This window comes from Ambystoma mexicanum, chromosome 5p (genome assembly GCF_040938575.1).
Source record: "Ambystoma mexicanum isolate Mex_15411 chromosome 5p, UKY_AmexF1_1, whole genome shotgun sequence".
In the NCBI taxonomy this organism is placed as follows: domain Eukaryota; kingdom Metazoa; phylum Chordata; class Amphibia; order Caudata; family Ambystomatidae; genus Ambystoma; species Ambystoma mexicanum.
The window spans coordinates 445,192,268-445,214,893 of NC_090930.1; the positions used below are offsets into that span (position 1 = coordinate 445,192,268).

The following is a 22,626-nucleotide window of genomic DNA, read 5'->3' on the forward strand; positions in this document are numbered from 1 at the left end:
ACTTCAGACATAGGAAAGGCTCAGCGAGCCTTGCTGGAATGTGATATTCTAATTTTGCATATGAACTCATATCTCTGCAATGGGTGCTTCACACACTGAGCTAACTTCTGAACCATTGTGGCACTCAATTTAGCAATATGCATTTCACCATTGCCTATTGCACATGATCAACATAATTCCTACAGGAAGGAAAGAATGCTACAGAGTTGTGCCATAAGGAACACACAAACTATGTATATCGCAGTTAACACAGAAAGCAATACATGATGAATTGATCAAGGCAGAATGTACTTGCCAGAACAGAAAGGCAATGGGTTTAGAGCCTCAACAGCACCCCATAACATATCCTGACATGTGCTATTTAAGACTGGTGAACAATGGAATCTTACTTCTTCAGATCAGCTAGCCATGTGGGGTCCCCTCCAAGGTGGGGTCCCTGGGAAAGTGCCCCTTTTGTCCACCCATGAAAACGTCTCCTCAGACATGTCATTCACTGCCCTTCATACAAAGGGGTGGGAGCTAGATTCAAGCAGACACATTGCATATCAAAGAGGTGTTCGGTGTCCTATCCCCTTTGGTCATTTCTGCGAACATGCCCCTACGCAGGTCTGCTTCAATTAACTTTCATCAGCATGCGCTGCCACCAACAGAAATAAGACAATAGAGAGGGCGGATCCATGGAGCCTTTAATATTTTAATTGGGCTGCCCATGGCCGGAGGAAGATGTTGTCTTCCCCCTTCTTGAGATGATTTGATGTACCTGTGGCTTTCACATTCCAGCTGAACATGACAAGGGGACTGTGCCGGTAGGCTGTGTCCTCCAGAGTACACTTGACTATGTGTTTGTTGTGTGGTGTGCAGTGTTAAATGTGTGCTGATTAGCCCCACACATTTTCCAGAGGTTTATCTAACAACGTTCCATTTATTTAAAAAAAAAATATCAAATCAGCCCAGTCAAGTGCACACTCCCCATGCGTATGGTCGAATTCCTCACACATGGCAGGAATGGCAATGTGAACACCGGCGTCACAGATCTGCTAGCGTGCTATAAAGCAACAAGAAATCTCTAATGCAGAGCCCTTGTTTTTGTCTTATGCTAATCTCCACGGGATCCCCACAGCAGCAGATCACACTGTTCACAAATATTATTATAACCTGCAGCGGATGCTGAACGGCAGCTTCCGGTCAAGAGTGTCTCACTGCAAGGCCCTCCTGGAGTTGAGTCCATGCCAAATATAAAAAAGTCAAAATATGTTGACTACTCACGCATTTCACACGCCAGCAGAACGTCACCCCTGCCATCTGTTTAACATTATTTTTCACTTTTCTGTATACAACTGGGTGCTTAATATCAAACCCTAGGAAAGCGACGGCAAGTATTACAATCCAATCATACTTTTATGTGAACAATTTCCATGTAATTAATTTCACTGTTGATTATTTGCATGTTTTCTGGTCATTAGGAAAACACAACTGGCTTCTACTAATCGCAGTTTGTGAAAGATCCCAACTCTGCCCTTACTGCATGCCTCCATCGCACACAGTCTCTGCGTGGCACACACGTTTATGTGGGCGGCGTTATGGTGCATACAAACAACCTTCCTTAGAGAAAATGCGATAAGTGAAAGGCCTTGTCTTACTTTCATGGTGACACTGATTGTGGTGTTCACGTTGGCCTTGTACAGCCAGCCTTGCCTTATCACGCCGCCTTTCTGCGAACACAGCGACGTGGAGTCCTGAAAGGGAGAGCACACGGCATTAGGGAACTCGTTATGACAAGAGAGCACTTTGTAAAGTTTCAGACATTTTTAGGATCAATTTGCTTGCTCTGAAGCTGTTCAATCAGACAATCATGTTAAACCTCAAATCTGTTGTTGAAGCACTGAGGAAATGGTGATTTTGAAAGGTTGTTAGATGTGTAGGGTCAAGGCGGGTGAACCTTCGTACATGTATTATACATGTAAAACAAAAGATGTTCGCAAACGTCTTAAGACACTAAAGGGGGAGTTCCATCTGAAATAAACGGCTCAGCGCACATTCTCTCTTTCCCTGGAGCACTTTCCGATGATGGCTTCATCTATGTAGGTGCAACAACTTGAAAGGTGTTTTGGATTGACTCCCATGATCCCTCTCCATAGACTATGCTGGTGAAGAATAATGGGGGTTGTTTTTTCACGCTATATTCTTACTTAAGCAGCTCTCCAGCCTCTTTTCCCTTGCAGTTTGTGAGCAGGTGCAAGTGGACCTTGGTCATGTGACCTAAGACCCACCCACCTGTCAATCACTGCTAATGTTTTGGATCTGCTTGTTTTTCTGACCTTTTCTGCTATTTAAGCAACGCTTTGGCCTCTTTTCCTTTACAGTTGGTAAGCAGATGCAAGTGGATATAGGCCACGTCACCTAAGCCCACCCACCTGATTAGTCCTGCACCGCACCTTCCTTTTCTTTATTGACTGTCAGATCAACGCTGTCACTAGCCCGGGTGTTCAAAGCAAAGGGCAGACAAAGAAAATGGCAATTCCTGGGTGGACCTGCTCAGGCCTGAAGGACCCAGGACCGGAAACTCCAGCTCCTCTAACATCAAGTACACTCCCTCGAATATGTGTTCGACCAATCTCTCCCAACAGCCCATCACTACCATCACCACTCATTGCCAACCAAGGGGCTCACAGGCAATATCATGGACACTGCATTGCAGAAACCTCACTTGTATCACGATACACCCCCAGCACTCCATCATCCACCAGTACATGAAAACTGATGCTTGCCAATGTCCGCTCAGCAATCAACCCTGCAGCAGACATCGCCAACCTAATCACCATACTTGACTTGGACGCCATGTTCCTTACTGGGACCTGGATGACATCCATATCTACCCACATCCTAGATGCCCTCCTCCACAACAGCTCCAAAATTCGACAAGTCTGTCCAAAAAAGATCAGTAGAGGCCTCACCACCATTCTGGCATCGTGGTCATGCACTGAACTGGACGTTGCCACCATTGGCTGTTTCAAAAACCTTACCTGACACTGTCCACTGTTTACCTCACATACAGACCACCCAAGCCCGAAATCTCCTTCATCGTCCCTGAAGTCTTGACTTGCTCATCACCATGTAATCTCCCATGCATACCAACAACATCTTCCTTGGCAACTTCAACATCCCTGGTATCCCAGCAACCAAGTCAATGAAAAAAGATCTCCCCTGCCTACTCCAATACTCTGAACCTCACACAGCTCACAAATGACTCAACTCACAAGAAAGGTAATATCCTCAACCTCATCATCGCTGCCCTACCCACCCTCCATCAAAGCCCTCCAAACCCGCTCAACTGGTCAGCCCATCTGGCAATCCCCTTTGGCATTAGTCACACGACACCAGTCAAGCAACCCCATCAGAAACTCAGCAAACAAACCTTCATGTCAATCAAGAACTTCTCAGTGGAGGTTCTCACAGAAGATCTCGCCAAACTCCACCTCAAATGGACTGACCTACCTCTGATGAACCAGGGCTCTGTCTCACTTCTCCAAGTACTCAGCACACCCTCAGCCTAAACCTTCTTCACTCTGGTACACTCAGGAACTCAAATGTACCAAACAAACCATCAGAAAACACGAAAAGACTTGGTAAAAATCTTACAGCACATCCAACCTCTCCCTGCTCATGGAATTCAGTGCTACATCCAGATGACTGATCACCACTCCCAAGGCCAACTACTACCAAAACACCATATTCAAGGTCATCAATAAAAGCACAGCCCTCTTCAAAGCCAGATGGGGATCAGAATGATCCTCACCTGGTTCTAATCATACCTTGATAATAGCCATCAGTTTGTGATCATCGACTCTGTCCAATACCTGTGGAGTCCCACAAGATCCATCCTTTCGCCATGATCTTACGTCTTTACATAGAACCGCTCGGAACTCTCCTCGCTCCACACAATATCCACATCCACCAATACACAGATGACACGTAGCTCTAACTCAAGATTTCCTTCATTGAACATATCCACAGGCTCAAAGCCTGCCTCACATTAATCCAGTCATGGATGTCCAGTGCTTACCTGAAGTTAAACCCCTTCAAGACTGAATTCCTACTGCTGACCACCAACACCAAACACATTGACATCCAGACTGGCACTCTGCTATGAACCTCGATGGCTGCACACCCCAGCTGGACTCCTGCACCAATTCCCTGGGGATTTTCATCGACAGACACCTCTCCTTCAAATAACACATAGCAAGGAAGACACAAACAGCTTGGTACCAACTTTCTCTCCTATGGAAAATCAAGCTCTTTATGCTGAAAACAACTTCAGATCTGCTGTCCAAGCCTTGGTCCTCTCCCACCTAGATGGTGGCAATGCCCTTCGGGATGGACTTCTTGTGACTACCATAGCACCTCTGAGATGTGTCCTGCATGCTGCAGCAAGACTCATCAAAGGACTCCACAAACTCAACCACATCATCCAAACTGCACTGGCTCACGCTGCAAGTCCAAATCATCTTCAAATCCTGCTGCTTCATCTACAGGGTTGTTGTCCTGAAGTACCGAATCTACCGAACTGAGAAACTAAACATCTCCGGGGACTTACGATCCACCAGAAGTAATGTGCAGACTTGAACTCAACCGGTGCAGGAAGGGAAGAACCAGAAGATGGGCCATCGCTGTCTATGCCCAAAGTCGTTGGTGCCGCCACCCGTCAACATCAGAGTCGACCCTTCGCTTCTATTTATCATGAAGGTGCTCAAGACACTCCTCTTCAAGGATGGCTCCTTCCTAACACCTAGGTTCACAAACCCTTTACTCCCCGCCCCACCTGAGACTGGGTGATCTGATCCCCACTGTTTCCTCTTCTGGTTGTTTGTGGATCCCTTGCAGCCAAACTGCCCGACCTCCTACTCCTGTGTTAGCTCCCTGCTCCCTTGTTGCTCCATTGGTTTATTCCCCTCACTGTGTTCTTTCCCCTGTCATACAAAAGCTCTCCATTGCTTCCTGGATAGCTTAATAATAATAATAATGGTAATAATAATAATAGTAATAATAATAATGGTCCAAAAAAAGTAGAGGGTCTATGGTTGCAGGAGATTGGATGGTGACTTGGGAGGTGAACTGTGGGACAGCAAGCATGTGTTGTGCTGCTGTAAATATTTCCTACCTGGACCTCAGAACTATAAAAAATTAACTGGGGAGAGTATGTCTTGGCAGAGAGTTTGGATGTTTTTCTGGATGTGAGTTCCACTTAGAGGCAACAACATGATAGGGAAGTAAGATGTGTACATTGTATATCTCACATACCTTCAAGAAGTGGGTAGGATAAATTCCAAAATGCCTGATGAAGAATGACCCTGGAGGAGCGAGGCAACTCTCTGCTGACAGGTGGGACCCCCGGTATCAATGATTAGAGAGCTACCTCTGGAGGATAGCTCAGGGCAACGTACTCATCTTGGAAACAAGACGAGGCGGAGCAACACGGGTTCGATTCCCGGGTCCGCGCTTACGTTATAAATAACCTATCAACCTACTACAGGTCTGATTGAGACTGTGTTCGATAGCGGCCTGCTCAGATTTGACTGCAGTGGCTGAAATACATATTTCTCTTGGCACCAGTATTTATTAGTAATATTGCATCATGTAAACCGTTATCAGGTAGTGCTGTACAGAGAAGGGCGTGAAATACAGCAAAGTCTGTTGCTAAGAGTGCAGGTCTTACAGTCTTCACAATATTGGAATTCAAGGTGGTCATGGCTCGGGGGTTGTTTGGGTGCTCTACAGGAATCAAATGGTTCACAACTATTTGGTATGACCTTGTTTCCACAAAAACAGGTCATACACATCTTTGGTAAGGAACAGCCAGCGAGATACTGGGATGGGTGGCCTCTGGGAGGGGAGTTTCATGTGATATCTAATGCTGCAAGAATCATAATGTATGTATTTGGATGCAGGGAATAAGAGCAGTAACATGAATGTGAGGGGTTTGGGTGGGGCAGCCAAGCAGCACCGGGTACAATCATATCTTTAGCGGAAGCTACGCTCAGGCCTGTAACTATGGGCCCCGGGGGCATTACCTTGGGTGGTATTGGCCTGCCATCACGGGGCTTATTGGCACAGAAATACTATGATTAATCTCCAGAGGCTATTCATTGTTTTCTGATATAACCATGCCATAGTGGAGGCCATGGTTATGGCAAGTCTTGGCGCAGAATACATGTTTGACTTCCTTGGGGATACATTTTTCGGACACTTCCAAGATTTGGTTTTGGGCCTTTACTTCAGATTGATAACGCTAGTGTACACAAGACAGATGGTAGGGGGAGGAAGGGTAAATATATTTAGCTGAGGTGGAAATGCAGTGAGTGACCAAACGGAGATGCCCATTCTCGCCACAGCAATTTGCACTTTGCAATAGTGATATAACCACTGGTGAACAGGATTAGATTATAATTCAGAGACATGGGCCTGTCCATAGTGACAATGGGCTTCATTACGAGTGTGTCGGTCCGGTAAGAACAGTGCCGGTAAACCTACCAGCACCGTTGCTACTAGACCGGCACACTACAAGTCTGCCTGCCGGAGTCGCTGTGCCCGGCAGGTCTGACCATGCCGGGAACAGCAAACACAGTAAGCTGACCTTACCGGAGGCAGTGGCACCGTTATTTACGGTGCCGGTGCCTCTGTGTTCCCCATTCCCATTGAGTCCTCTGGGATTCAATGGGAATGGGGAATTACATTTTACCGGCGCCTGACTTCCCGGAATGCTGGGGTTGTAATCCCCCCGTGATTCCGGCAAGCCAGGCGCCTGTAAATATTGCAAGTCTGGCGGCAACCTGCCAGAAGCAGCAGCAGGGTTACCGCCAGAGTTGTAATGAGGCCCTTTATCTCAATTGATATACTCATATGCAGATGGCATCCTGTTGTACAAATGGGACCGAGAACGAACATGTCCGCAAATGGTGGAGAAATTGCACAATTTCAGGATAACCTCAGGGGTAAGGATTACTTGGTCAAAATCCAAATGATTCCCAGTGGGGACAAGAGTCAACTGAATTTGAATCCACCAATCATTTGGTCTCCTGGATTCTGATATCTGCGGGTAGTTACCTGGCAGCCGGAGTTGGAGTGGATACAAAACAATCTGCACCTTAATCTAGGAATTAAAAACGAAGTGGAAGTTTGAAGCAAACTCCATCATGGGCAAAATAGGACTGGTGAAGATGGTATTACATATGGTTCTTTAACCTCCCTGATATCTCATGCGTGTGTGAATATCAAAATGAAATAGAAGAGTGATGCTGGGATTGTAGTCAAAGAACCGGAATGGAAAAGAACGTGCACCCACATCAAGCAGGTGTCCCCAAATTCTCTATCCAATCTCGTTCAGTTCAAGATGCTGCACAGAGTTCCCATAACCCCACAGGAGAGTTGATATCCTCCATATGACTTGCACCTGTTTGGCTCTGCAGAATCCTGAGGGACTTCTCTAAGTGTTCTGCTCAGCCATGTTTGATCAGCTGCCTCATCTGGCTGTTGGGTCAAAGTGATGAGGTGCCTGGCAAGACACACGAGGGGAACATAAAATATGCATACTAGGACTATTGACACTGAGAAAGAGGGGTAGGATGACCAGGAGATGTGTTTCACTCCGAGTATTGCCCTATAAGCGACGGATTGCTCAACACAGAGTGAGGACTTTTCTACCTCCAGTTGAAATGTGGAAGAGGGATGTGATCAGATGGGTAACCGTAGAGGAAGCCCTATTGATAGAACACAAAGGTAGGTGCAGTGGATGTGCAGAACATCATGTATGGTTAGGATTCCTCTCTGTGTTACAGGGGGACTGTCACAAAGGGGGGAGCTGGGAATGCACCTCAACAAAAGTGGAGAGAGATAGAAAGAATACGGGAAGAGGTAAAGCAGGCAGTGGGAGGTCCAGATAGAGGGCATAGGTAAGGAAATGTATAGTCATTAATGAACGAAGTCTGGGCTGCTCTCTGCACCCCTGGATGCAATCGAGACAGAATAGGATGCTCTAAGTAAGGTTAGAGAAGGAGGTTGCTAGAAATGACTAATCATTAGAACTTATTTCCATGTATGATAATTCGCAAGATATGTCACGAATGAACACGATCTAAATTGCTGATAAACATGGTACCATTCCTATGAATCATGTCCCGTTCTAAATTGATTGTTTATCACTGTATTCTTGTGGATCTTTTCTATTATTAAAACATTTAATAAAATCAAATAAATGTTTCTTTCCCGAAAAGAAACTGTTATCTTGCACCGAACTGGGTCAGTATTCTGCAGTTACTTTATCACAATCATTCTTGGCGTTGCTCCCATAGGACTGAGTGGGAGTGGGAACCGACTGAACCAAATAGCGGGGGAAATCAGGGAATGGAAAAATGAGACAGACGAGGGTAGGCAGGATGAAGAGAGGATTGTGCAAATGCAAGTTTCGCCATGCATACAATAACATTAATAAACATGTAACAGGATGTCCCCAGTAAAACGCCCCCTTGCTATCAGGAGTACAGTAGTCCAGCCAACAACATGGCATGCATGTCGAGGTGCACACCACAAGTATCAAGAGGAAGAGGCTCAAGGAGTAGTGGGTGCATTGAACAGAGAATACAAATACAGTAAGCAGGGTAAAGATATGCAGATGGTGTGCTGGTAGTGAGTGCGCCGCAGACCTGCCAGCATGGAAGATATGGGAGAAGGCTGGAGAAGAAATAGTGAATGCGGATTGTGGCAGATCAGAAACAGGACTCGGACTACCAGACAGTGGTCTCACAGTTTTTTTATTCTCTTGTAACCAAAGACAATAATATTTCCCTAAACTTAAACCCTATTCTACAACAGAAAGTCACAAGGGTGCTGGCCAGGGTTCGAAATCCTCCTCTAACCTAATCACATTCCATATCAAAGAAAATCACAAACAACACCAGACTTTGGGGAACGTTTGTTTGGAAGTGATTGGTTCTGGCTTTTGACCGCCTCCTGATCGTGTTCCCTTTTAGAGAAGGCCTGTGCCCATAGTTTCAGTTCACAGAAGACAGTCCTTTGGTGTGCTGTACTGCTGTCCAGAGGTCCCAGCCCTAAAACTCTCTCCCTCTCTTTCCAGTTCCTCTGAGACTTTTCCCATATATCCCCTTAGGGATTCTGTTAGTCTTTCTTCCTCTTCACTCACAGGGTTTCTCAGTCTGTCCCCACCAGTGGGGCTTTTCCCTGTTTCACCCACCTCTGGGGCATTCCTCCTTTTCACGCCCCACACTGGGGGTTTCTGTCTCTCCCCACTTTGGGGTTTCTCCATTCTTCTACACTCTCAGGCGTTTCTCAGTCCATCTTCTGGGATTCCTCTCTTTTTTCCCCTCTGAGTGTTCCTCTTTTCCAATCCCCACTTCAGGGTTTTCTCTGTCTCTCGCCACTCTGGTGTGCTTCTCTTTCTCACTCGCCTCTGGTATTCTCTCAGCTTCTCTGTGGTTTTCTCTGTCCCTCCCCACTCTGGGGATTCGCTCTTTCTTACGCCCTTTTCTCTTTCTCATGTCACACTCTGGTGTGCTCCTCATTCTCACTCAGTGGTGTTCCTCTTTCTCATTCCCCTCTCTGGGTTTCTCTCTGCTTCTCCTCCATCTGGGGCATTTCTTCGTTCTCTTTCTTTTGCACTCCTCCCTCTCTGGTTGATCCACCGCATACCTGATTGCATCAAGCAGTGCACCCAGAAAAGGTGTGGGGTCAGGCCGCACTCTTCTTGTCAAAGAGCCGTTTAGGTGGCTCTGCAATTGGGCTCCGCGGTGGATGTTCAAGGCACGGTTTCCTCATTCGAGCAGTTTGGTCTCAGCGGAATCGCTTATGTGAATTCTTAGCTGGGCTCTGCATCAGCAGGTCTTTGGTCGGCTCCCTCGTTCTCGCAGTCTTTAGGGGCTGCTTTGGACGGCCACTGACTGCATCCTGCTGCTCCCTCCTGGTGCCCGTACGGATCCTTCACAGTGAGACTGGCGCTCTTTCTTTCTCTCCAGACACACCTCCATTAATCTCCAGTGTGGTTAAACTTTGCGGACCTGGTGAAAACCTCTTTTGATTTGTTGTCCTAGGTAGACTCTTCCAGGGGGCTGGTTCACTTGTTTGTCCTTAGTCTTCTGAGGAGATCGGGCACAGGTAAGGTCAGAAACCAAGTTAACCATTAGATCAATGAAAAAAGGAAATAACCTTCTTCACATATTTGGCAGCGCCACAAAAATACAAGAAGTTTACATTTTGTATTGACATATATTTAATGCCCCTTATGCGACACGTGTTTCGGGCAAATTCTATGCCTTTTTCAATCAGGGCCATTCACTGTTAGAAAATCATATATGTTGCATCACAAATTCCAAACACATGAAAATCAAGTCCATAACAATGAAACATAACCATTAAGAACCATTTCACATCAAATGAAAATACAATATAAACAATTCATCGTTTGGTATAAGTTAATCACAGAGAAGTGGGGGGGGGAGTGGATGTTTAGGAAATGAAGAAAAGACAGGACCGCACATGGAGGAGGGGAGAGAAAACAGATATTCAATATTAGTAATTTCCCTTTGTGTCTTATTGTGTTATGGGTATGCGACCTATATCCTGCTTACCAATTCGATGTTTGAAAATCTGACAACTTTATGCGTCTCTGATGGTTGCACAAATCATAACAGGGTGAATCCCACCTAAGACAAATTTTTTGTTGATCATAATATCCATTTGGGCAAAGAAATGGTCTTTGTAATGTTAGTTATATTAATTACTCCGGTTTGTTCTCTAAGGTGTACACCCCCTGAAATTCCAGTGGCGGCAAAAACATTTCTTTGGCTAGGAAGGTGAAGAAGCTTACTAATATGGTTTGAATAGTGCATTTACATCTATGCGTAAGAATAACTAAATGTGACTATTACATTCTCATTCAGTGATATAATCATATTGCGTGATTCGGGAAATCCCTGCCTCTGTAACGTACATCGTTCTACTTCAATGATCTTGCACGCTACGTGTTCAAAGGAAGTATACATGAGAATAACTACATGTGACTATTACATTCCATTCAGTGATATAGTCATATTGTGGAGGGAACAAAGGGACACAAGCTCAATTACCCCTCTTTTTGTCCGCCTCGCAGTAGGGCAGGGACAGAGGGATTTTTGGATAGATATATTTCTTGTCTATCTGAGAGTCGCATAAAAATATTTCATTATTCAGAGGGTAGTCACAGTAAAAAACATATTTTAATAGTATAATTTATACACTTTTGTAGGTGGTTGGTGCTGTCCACCAGGCACCTCCAGACTTAGAAAACAATACATACAACTAAAAAGTCCAAACTAACACATACATATTCTGCTTGTGGTGTCTAGGTTAGTAGAGTGACAATTCTAATGATGCACTTTGTCAATTTTAATTTGTTGACTTTCGAAAAATGGGGAAACTAAGACATTCAATGTACAGCATGCAATTTTAAACGCTGCAAGAAAACACAGTTGTTTCAGTGTTAGGATGTCTACATATGTTTCGGCACATAATATGCATCAACACCATCCCTGGTGTTCTGCTATTTTAGTTGTGGCCCTCTTCAGGACAGAATGTTGTTTTTCGGAATGACAAAAAGTTCAGAAAAAAACCCCAGGTGTTCACGTTGTTTTTCAGTGCTGTAAAGGGTGGAAAATATGGAATTTGTGTTAGTGGTGTGTCTAGGACTCAACTTTGCATTAAAAACTCTTCTGATAGAAATTTATGCGACATGGATACAATCTTCTCCACATTCCCACTTCTTACTGACCTTTGTATGCTTTTGCGGTCGGACTTAAGATTATTATTTTTGTTCTAGGCAAGCGTCGAAATCGCTGTCATGCCCTGGATGTCATCATACAGTTGGTTGCCTATATCTTATTTGGGCTTAATGGTTGGTCCTTACGTCGAAGTAATTCAGACTTTCGAGCCTACGGACACAATTGAAAATTTAAAACAAACCGTTTGTTGCGTTTATGCGTGTTGGTATTTCAAACATAGAAGTTGTCTTCATTTTTTACTGACCTGAGAGTATCGTCAGAGGGTATAATTTAATTTGGCGCTAGTTGTTTTTGCAGAGATGCATGTCCCCTGCATGTGGGTTCCCAAGGGTACCTTCTTTTCCAGTTTGACAGAACCTGTGGGGGCAGATGGAATAAAACCTGCGTTTAGGAGGCCAAATCTCCACATGAGCCGTAATATACTTTTTTTCCTTTCGCTAGCGTGGTTTCGTAGTTGTTTTATGAAACATTAGCGTTTAGGTTTTGTTTACCTTCTATTTGATTCGATGAAACGATCTTTACGTATCGTAGTGCAGCTCCTCTCAGTTTCGACGTAGAGGTACCAACTTGTTTGAGTTTGGTGTTTCAAGAGATGAAATATATTACTTCCGTATTGCTTCCGTAGTTGCATATCATGTGACTGCCAAGTACGTCTTTCGAAAAACCCGTTCATTTCTTGGCGGCGCATGCGGCCATCTTGAAGTGTGTAAACTAAATGGTTGATCCTTTCTTTTTTGTAGGTTTTCACATAACGTAATTATGTTTTGTTCATTAAAATAAATATGGTGGTACATAGACACGCCTTGGCAGTGTTTTCATTGTTTACATACAGTATAGCCCGTGTATTTGTTATGGTAGAAACGAAGTCTGGGCTCCAGGGTCATATAGGCTCGAGATATTCTCTTCAGAAGAAAATTCCCCACTCTACTGATGAGTTAAGACCATTTTTTACTGTATCTAGGTCAAAAATCCATTTTTGTTCGCATTTGCGCAGAGCCAAATCACGGTCTCCGCCTCTGTTTGAAATTTGAACTGTTTGAATGATAAACCAAAAGATTTCACATGGTTTATGTTTTAGTTGGAGATAGTGGGCTACAAGAGGTTTATTAGGTGTCTGATTTCTGATGTTGGTCCGATGTTCTCCTATGCGTATTTTGATGTGTCTTTTTGTTTTCCCGATATACAGGACACATCATAAAAACGGAGGACTTCAATCCTGCACCTCCTAGATTTGCGTTTAAAAGACAGAAGAACCTAAAAGACAGTTTGGTCCACACATATCCTCAATCAAAAAAAACAGACTTACAGAACACCCTTTGGGACCTTCCACCGGTAACAGGACATTTTAAATGTGGCATGTGTTCGGTTTGCCCACTCACGAAAAACATGAAAAACATAAAATTGAAAGAAAGAGACTGGCAACTTAGATCGTTCACAAACTGCAATTCGCAATGGGTAGTATATGCGATCCAATGCCCATGCCAACTCCTGTATATCGGGAAAACAAAAAGACACATCAAAATACGCATAGGAGAACATCGGACCAACATCAGAAATCAGACACCTAATAAACCTCTTGTAGCCCACTATCTCCAACTAAAACATAAACCATGTGAAATCTTTTGGTTTATCATTCAAACAGTTCAAATTTCAAACAGAGGCGGAGACCGTGATTTGGCTCTGCGCAAATGCGAACAAAAATGGATTTTTGACCTAGATACAGTAAAAAATGGTCTTAACTCATCAGTAGAGTGGGGAATTTTCTTCTGAAGAGAATATCTCGAGCCTATATGACCCTGGAGCCCAGACTTCGTTTCTACCATAACAAATACACGGGCTATACTGTATGTAAACAATGAAAACACTGCCAAGGCGTGTCTATGTACCACCATATTTATTTTAATGAACAAAACATAATTACGTTATGTGAAAACCTACAAAAAAGAAAGGATCAACCATTTAGTTTACACACTTCAAGATGGCCGCATGCGCCGCCAAGAAATGAACGGGTTTTTCGAAAGACGTACTTGGCAGTCACATGATATGCAACTACGGAAGCAATACGGAAGTAATATATTTCATCTCTTGAAACACCAAACTCAAACAAGTTGGTACCTCTACGTCGAAACTGAGAGGAGCTGCACTACGATACGTAAAGATCGTTTCATCGAATCAAATAGAAGGTAAACAAAACCTAAACGCTAATGTTTCATAAAACAACTACGAAACCACGCTAGCGAAAGGAAAAAAAGTATATTACGGCTCATGTGGAGATTTGGCCTCCTAAACGCAGGTTTTATTCCATCTGCCCCCACAGGTTCTGTCAAACTGGAAAAGAAGGTACCCTTGGGAACCCACATGCAGGGGACATGCATCTCTGCAAAAACAACTAGCGCCAAATTAAATTATACCCTCTGACGATACTCTCAGGTCAGTAAAAAATGAAGACAACTTCTATGTTTGAAATACCAACACGCATAAACGCAACAAACGGTTTGTTTTAAATTTTCAATTGTGTCCGTAGGCTCGAAAGTCTGAATTACTTCGACGTAAGGACCAACCATTAAGCCCAAATAAGATATAGGCAACCAACTGTATGATGACATCCAGGGCATGACAGCGATTTCGACGCTTGCCTAGAACAAAAATAATAATCTTAAGTCCGACCGCAAAAGCATACAAAGGTCAGTAAGAAGTGGGAATGTGGAGAAGATTGTATCCATGTCGCATAAATTTCTATCAGAAGAGTTTTTAATGCAAAGTTGAGTCCTAGACACACCACTAACACAAATTCCATATTTTCCACCCTTTACAGCACTGAAAAACAACGTGAACACCTGGGGTTTTTTTCTGAACTTTTTGTCATTCCGAAAAACAACATTCTGTCCTGAAGAGGGCCACAACTAAAATAGCAGAACACCAGGGATGGTGTTGATGCATATTATGTGCCGAAACATATGTAGACATCCTAACACTGAAACAACTGTGTTTTCTTGCAGCGTTTAAAATTGCATGCTGTACATTGAATGTCTTAGTTTCCCCATTTTTCGAAAGTCAACAAATTAAAATTGACAAAGTGCATCATTAGAATTGTCACTCTACTAACCTAGACACCACAAGCAGAATATGTATGTGTTAGTTTGGACTTTTTAGTTGTATGTATTGTTTTCTAAGTCTGGAGGTGCCTGGTGGACAGCACCAACCACCTACAAAAGTGTATAAATTATACTATTAAAATATGTTTTTTACTGTGACTACCCTCTGAATAATGAAATATTTTTATGCGACTCTCAGATAGACAAGAAATATATCTATCCAAAAATCCCTCTGTCCCTGCCCTACTGCGAGGCGGACAAAAAGAGGGGTAATTGAGCTTGTGTCCCTTTGTTCCCTCTGTAAGAACCAAGTCCCGTTTTCAGCTCAATCCCCCTTTACCAAAAAATTGGGACTTACCCTCCTTTATACACTAGTCATATTGTGGCATTGCGCGATTCGGGAATTCCCCGACACTCTACTGTACAGCGTTCTAATTCAATGATCTCGCGCCCCCTTGCCCAAGAGGAGATCATTCCACTTACTGCGGCTTCAGTATAGGAGACTGTCCGCAACCTGTTAAGGGCTTACATCAAAAGTCTCCATTCTGTCTTCAAGCATCGGCAATGCGCGGTTGTGGGCGCACTTCAGTTTTTTTCACCTTCTTGTGTTGTGAAGGTGTTGTTATGGCAAGCTTAGTCCTTCTTTCCTTTTGGTTGCCGCGGCTTACCCGGCCACCATATTTTGCAACTCGGGAGCCCTAAGGATGTCATCCGTGCCCATACTAATCAGAACCATCCGAAAGAAGTACCTTGGGCCATTACTAAGATATGCTCGGTGTAATGTTAGTCACTGTAATCATTACCAGCTCGTGGGCTGGTAAAGTAACCACGATTGATTGTGTTAATAATAGTACTTCTCGTCCATGTGTTGAACCGCCCCGAATTACGGGAGTCTTTTCTCTATTTTTAGTTCTTGCCCCATGAAGAAAGGGTAATTACAAACTAATACTTTTTAGTTATGTGACACAGTATTACATTCTATAAAATCCATGAATCTAAAGGCTCTAAGAATTAAACTCCCAGTCAGCAAGTCTGTTCTTTATTTCTTTGAGTTAGAACTAGAAAACTATCTCAAAAAATCTTCCTTCAATTGGTTAGGAATCAGTTTGCACTTTATTTAACAAGATAATATAGAGCTCCTATTAGCTCCCTCTGTGGTGCTCCAGGCAGGCAAAAATGTGTAGAAGTGGTTACTTGATTTAGAGGGATGAGGTATTTAGTTTTTTTTTTTTAATTACAAGATGAGCATGTTAATGAGTACATTCATCACAGCAAATTTCCAAAAAGTTCATTCAGATGTGCAGATTGCCTATTTTGGGGTTCATTCTACAGAAAGACCCCATCTCATTGTCGCTATTTAGTCCGACCACTGTAGATCTAAATCTGCAGATTGTACGTGCTTCTTCCTGCCTCAGGCATTGTTCTCTATTTCCTCCACGTCTGCCAAGGTTAGCTTTTTTCAGCCCTATGAATTTGATGTCACGTTTGTCATCCATTTGATGACAGGTTTGCCAATGTACCGCTAAAGGCAGTGTTCCATCTTGGCTGCCAATCAAGGACATATGTTCGGGAATTTGCGTCCTCAGTTTCCGGATGGTACTACCAATATAGATTTGGCAACAGATACAAATGATGGCATAGATTACATATTTGGACTTGCAATTTATATTGTATTTAATGGTTGTAGTTGTTCCATGCATATCCTTAAATGTATTCGTAGGTGCATGTGCGTACTTGCACATCGTACACATCCCACACATCCCACACTATCTATAGCGGGCTCACCTCCCAAGTCCTAACAGGAGTGGCTCCCCTTGGGAAGCGGTAACGATCTTCCTGTATCTGTCACAGCCTCCCACTCCCACATTCTAGCTAGCTCTCCTTTTTTATTTTAGCAGGGATGGTAATTGGCACTTGGTGTGTGAGATGCATGGGAGTTGTGTGTGAGGCATACGTGTGCTCTGTAACTGGTGTGGAGCTGTGTGGGCTACAATTTCCCCAAGTGAGTTTAAAAGTGTCATGTGCTGGCCTGTAACTTCATACACAGAGTGAATGGAATGGCTTAACGATATTTTGGAGTCAAGACAGCACTTCCTTCTCAGATGCCAAAATCCTTGCCAGACCTGTTGGGGTCTGAAGTGACCCAACTGCTTCTGTGGCATGATTTCTTGTCTTCCCTGGATAACTGCTTCCTAGAGCTCCTGTGATTTGGTGTGGGCTGGACTTGCAGTGCATCCGGTGAGCAGCATTCATGCACTTGTTCCTTGCCATAAACTGACAATGGCTGATAAATACAAGTGGCGTACGCAGCACCATGATCACAGGCCTACCTACAGAAGCATTAGAATTCCCTGGTTTCCTTCTAAATATATATCATATTTCTTACACCACAGTGGGAGTTTTGGGGCATATTGAAATATCTGACTCTTGAAGCATGGTGAGGGTCTTGGGGCATTTGTAGACAGCTAACATGATGATATGGTTTGGTTCGAAGCCCTGGGGGATTCCCCATATAGCGCCTCTGGGGCCAGCATTGCAGAGTGAGCACCGGTTACCAGCGCCCAGGGTTTCTCAATCCCCATAGCCCATCCTTTCTCTTTTAAGCTTGATACAGTTCTTAGACATGACACCAGAAAATCCTCTGGGACCTTAATTTCGATAGGTCAAAGCTTGAAGTTCAATAAATAAATCACTTACTCCTGACGGACTGACAATGGGACACTCAAAGGAGTTGGGGCTGCCCCAACCTCATGGATGCTTGATCCAGAGGAGGCATACGGGGGATCCCCAGACCACCTACACCGGATCCCCGCAGGGACAGTACCATGGGCATTGTTTCACCCACAAACACCAATGGCAATCAGAGTAAGGGGCTCAGCATAAACCACTAGGATATCATAACACTGGGGTTCCTAGAGATGTAATCCAGCCCCCAGACCCAACCACCTTCTGTGGGAATTTAATAAATTACTCTTCAAGGAACGAGAATTCGAGCATTTTGAATTCACGAGCATGTGTGGAAATACATTTCTTTACTCACCTAGTTGCAGAAGGAAACATTCACAAGAATGAGTCAGACTTGTGCAGACCATGGGAGTGCCATGAACACTAAGTTGCACTTGACCAAAAAATGTAATATATGTGTGCTATCTGCACAAGCGACGAAAGATACAAGCACAGTGCTCCCAATCATACTAGCATTGTAGGGATTACACAATTACCATTTCCCCATGATGAAAGCTTTATCTTTGCACAAAACAGCTCCCCCTGCTTACTGAAGGTTTCCCAGGCTATTTATTTACATATTGGGAAAAGAGAGCCACCCAGTTCAAAGACAGAAATGTCAGCAGGGCTCCAAAGGAGCAGGAAGGAGACCTCACCTATGTCAACTACAGTTTTACAATTTAATATAGTGGCTGACCTTATATAAGCTCAGCCTAAGCCTCTTCTAGCCCACGGGCACATGGCACAATTAGAGAACAGATCTATCTCAATCTGGGTCTACCTAGTTAGAGAGCCTGCACTGCTTACAAGGCACTACCTGGCAAGAGCAAGAGATAGGAAAGCCTTGATGGTTCTGGATTACTTGAAAAAAGAAAGTGTTTCTAATGCTTCCTTTTGCAAAATACATGTTTCAATGTGTTGGTTTTCATTTTGGTTCATTTACTCAAGCACAGAAAGGACTAATAGTTGTCTCACAGACACACCCACAGGCACACACACAATACTCTCACATAGTACATCTGAGCTGTAGACAGTTTAAAATAGTTACTATATAAAAATGAATTGCTGAAAATGTACATAGGTAGAAACAATGATTCATGAGTCATAAGTTTCGCAATTCAAAATAACAGAAATGATGAATACACATTGACATGCAACACTACACTATAACGTATTTTATTTTATTTCCATGTTTTGAAAATAGATGGTTATTTTTCAAGTCTCCACGTGTATTTTACCAGTACTGCAACAGTTGTCAATTCAGAAAAAAAATCTTTGCTGTCACATGCCTTACGTTCCACTGGACGTTGGCACCTATGGTAACTGATTATAATGAGCCTAACTCAGTTAGATGGCCTGCTGCCTGCATGTACCTGCAGTAATTGAAACATGAAGACTTGTCTTACTGTTGTCTGTTTAAGCACGTCAGCATCAAAGGCCCTTTGGTATGCAATACTCTGGTGTGTGACCAGTCTTTTCGTTTAGGGTGTGCCTTTTGAGGATCGCTTCCCTGGAGCTCTACCGCTGATAGTTCCTTGGGCAGGGGAGTTGTTACCCAACCTCACCAAGTTCAAAGAGAGGGATCGTTTTCAGTCTATTGTCCTGCTGGCTGAGTAGGGACGACTGTCTGACTAGAATGCACACAACTTTTCCACAGCTGGCAGGGGCACACACTGTGGACATATGCATACTACAATTGAGATGCAGCTTTAATAATAATGTGAAACATCAGCTACCATACCAAAACATTATATTCTAATAATATATATTAGATTATCCTCCCACCAGTTTGATCGTTTAACATAATTATGTGGTTTTGGATCAAAGGTGCAGATTTAAATGCAGCATTTGCACTGCAGTTACGTTGCTGTCACAGTTGCACCTCTGACTCCATAAGATTGGAGAGCAGAAGCTGCAGTATGGTACAGGTGTACATCATGCTTTTGATATGGAGTTTAAGGAAAGGGGGTATGGTTAGAAGACCACCTTTTCTGAGTTGGAATTACCAACTTCGTTATATCATTCAATACACATCCAAAATGAGACGGCTTTTACGCCCTTAAAGGCATGGTCTAGTAGAAATTTTATTGTCCCTACGGGTCGGCCATGTTTTTTTAAGCCTAAGTGGCTCGATTTTAGAAAACTTTCCTATGGACCTTACCCGAGTTTTCGTCCATTAAACGCACGCGAAAACAAGCACCTGGGAGCCGCCATTTTCTGATAATCCTATCTTTTCCCCCCATCGACCTGGCTGACCTGCTTTTGCGGCACTAAATCAATTCCCCCGCCCCTGAGCCTGTCATCAGCAGACTCGTACCGCCCATTTCCCAACGCCAAAGCACATCTCGTGTCAACATTCGCTGCGCTTCAGCTAATGACGTGTCGCCATGGAAATGGCAGGACGCCTCTTTCCTCAATAAGTATAAACAGACTGTTTCACAACACACAGCAGCAGATTTTCGATTCCATTCCTCTCTCTGTGTTACTTTGAGTATTTTGTGACTTGTTTCAGTGCTCTGGTCAGCTACCTTCGCTGCTTGTAGCCCGTGTGAACAGATACCAGTACCACCGCTATAAATTATTTTAGTTTGTTTAACACACAATGGCTACAATAATGCCCTACATGTACGAGCCCAAGTATACCGAGGAGGAACTACTGGAAATGGAAGCACGCAAAAACGATGGGGATTCGGACGGCAGTTGGCAGGACGAATCAACAGATGAAGAGCCTGGGCCTAGTCGAATGGACGGCGTCTCCACCTGGTGCACATGCAATCGGTGCGAGCTAATGCCAACTGAGGACGAGAACTGCTGCTGCCGATAAAACTCGGGATGCCTGGCCTACATTTCGGAAGGCGAGCCATGACCGCAATGCATCACCGAGCTGCCAGACTTCAGGGCAGACTGCCTCACACGGGCCGTGTTGAGAATAATGATGGTGCTTATGCACGAACTTCGAGCAACTGTTCGTCCTCGTAATCCGAGTAACGAGTAAGTATACTCTGCTTGTCATGCCACTCCTATTTCATGTTCTTCTACTATATCCAAAATTACATCTACATATCATTGTAACGCATGTAAGTCGTTCAATAGTGTGCATTGTCTAGATAGCATTTGTCCGTGTAAAATGCCATTAGTTACAAGAATTGTCATTGACAACAAACGTTTATTAAACTTATCTTGGTAATTTAAAAACAGTTTGTTTCATTCCTTTTCACAGGTGGTACAGGCTGGTGGCCTATCGTTCCTTTACATGGTGGCTTCACGGGAGGCTAGGACACCGCGTTCGAAGAGTGATACCCGCCTGTGCCGTTCGTGCCATTAGAGAAACGTTCCCGAGTGACAGCGGTCAGTACAGGCGGATTTTCTCTCGCTGTGCTGCAACCTGACCTGTATAATCTTTAAAGTCTTGTATTTTTGTGTCATGAAAATAAGATACAAAATAAAACACCACATATATTTTAACAACGGTTGTCTCGATTTTTTTAAATGAATCAAGTGTGTCTCCATTGAAGGATGGACGTCAGACATCTGTGCTCCAAATGGGTGAAGGTCTGGTCGCTGTGAAGCAGGGTGGTCACTATCTATCTAAGCTAACATAACATATTCTCGATAATGCATGCACTAAATAACACTTGTTCAAAGTCTTTCAGTAGGCTATGTCTCTATAAAAGTCACACATATATCTATACTAACAATTACCATTGGATTATACAGGCCTTAGGGTCTTGACCACTATAATACACCGGTTGAAGTGTGGGTCTGTGCTCACAAGAAACTCCGGTATGTGGCATTTGTTATTGATAAGAAACGATATACTATCATTGATATAAAGGCGATATACTGTATATTGATATAAAGGCGGTTCGCGCCGGTGGATGCGAGCTGGCATGGGGGGCTGTGACGGGCGCAAACGGCCAAGGTGCCAAACTACATGTACACTTCAAAAGGTGTCCCACGCCCAGGGGCCATCGGTCACATGGCCTCCTCAGACCCCATGTCTCCAGCCAGGCCTCCCCTTGAATCAGGCCACCCCCCTGCTATCCACATAAGTGTGTCTCCATTCAGCAGTCTTCCTGTGCCTTATCTGCATGCCCCAGGCCCATCCATCCCACCCCCCTGTATCAAAGGCGGTTCGCGCCGGTGGATGCGCGCTGGCATGGGGGGCTGTGACGGGCGCAAACGGCCAAGGTGCCAAACTACATGTACACTTCAAAAGGTGTCCCACGCCAAGGGGCCATTGTTCACATTGTCTCCTCAGACCCCGTGTCTCCAGGCAGGCCTCCCCTGAGGCAGGCCGCCCCCCTGCACTCCACATAAGTGTGTCTCCATTCAGCAGTCTTCCTGTGCCTTATCTGCATGCCCCAGGCCCATCCATCCCACCCCCCTGTATCAAAGGCGGTTTGCGCCGGTGGATGCGCGCTGGCATGGGGGGCTGTGACGGGCGCAAACGGCCAAGGTGCCAAACTACATGAACACTTCAAAAGGTGTCCCACGCCAAGGGGCCATTGTTCACATGTTCTCCTCAGACCCCGTGTCTCCAGGCAGGCCTCCCCTGAGGCAGGCCGCCCCCCTGCAATCCACATAAGTGTGTCTCCATTCAGCAGTCTTCCTGTGCCTTATCTGCACGCCCCAGGGCCATCCATCCCACCCCCCTGTATCAAAGGCGGTTCGCGCCGGTGGATGCGCGCTGGCATGGGGGGCTGTGACGGGCGCAAACGGCCAAGGTGCCAAACTACATGTACACTTCAAAAGGTGTCCCACGCCAAGGGGCCATTGTTCACATGGTCTCCTCAGACCCCGTGTCTCCAGGCAGGCCTCCCCTGAGGCAGGCCGCCCCCCTGCAATCCACATAAGTGTGTCTCCATTCAGCAGTCTTCCTGTGCCTTATCTGCATGCCCCAGGCCCATCCATCCCACCCCCCTGTATCAAAGGCGGTTTGCGCCGGTGGATGCGCGCTGGCATGGGAGGCTGTGACGGGCGCA

At 44.6% G+C, this 22,626-nt stretch overlaps 1 protein-coding gene across 5 annotated transcripts in view; it reads right to left on the minus strand.

Annotated features, from left to right (window-relative positions):
• Positions 1-22,626, minus strand: part of DOCK11 (dedicator of cytokinesis 11) — a 1,707,663-nt gene that overhangs the window by 1,232,295 nt on the left and 452,742 nt on the right. For all 5 annotated transcript variants that reach the window (XM_069612850.1, XM_069612848.1, XM_069612847.1 and 2 more), the window contains one exon: positions 1,641-1,736. In XM_069612850.1, the coding sequence (XP_069468951.1) occupies positions 1,641-1,736 (96 nt within the window). The remainder of the gene's footprint in view (positions 1-1,640; positions 1,737-22,626) is intronic.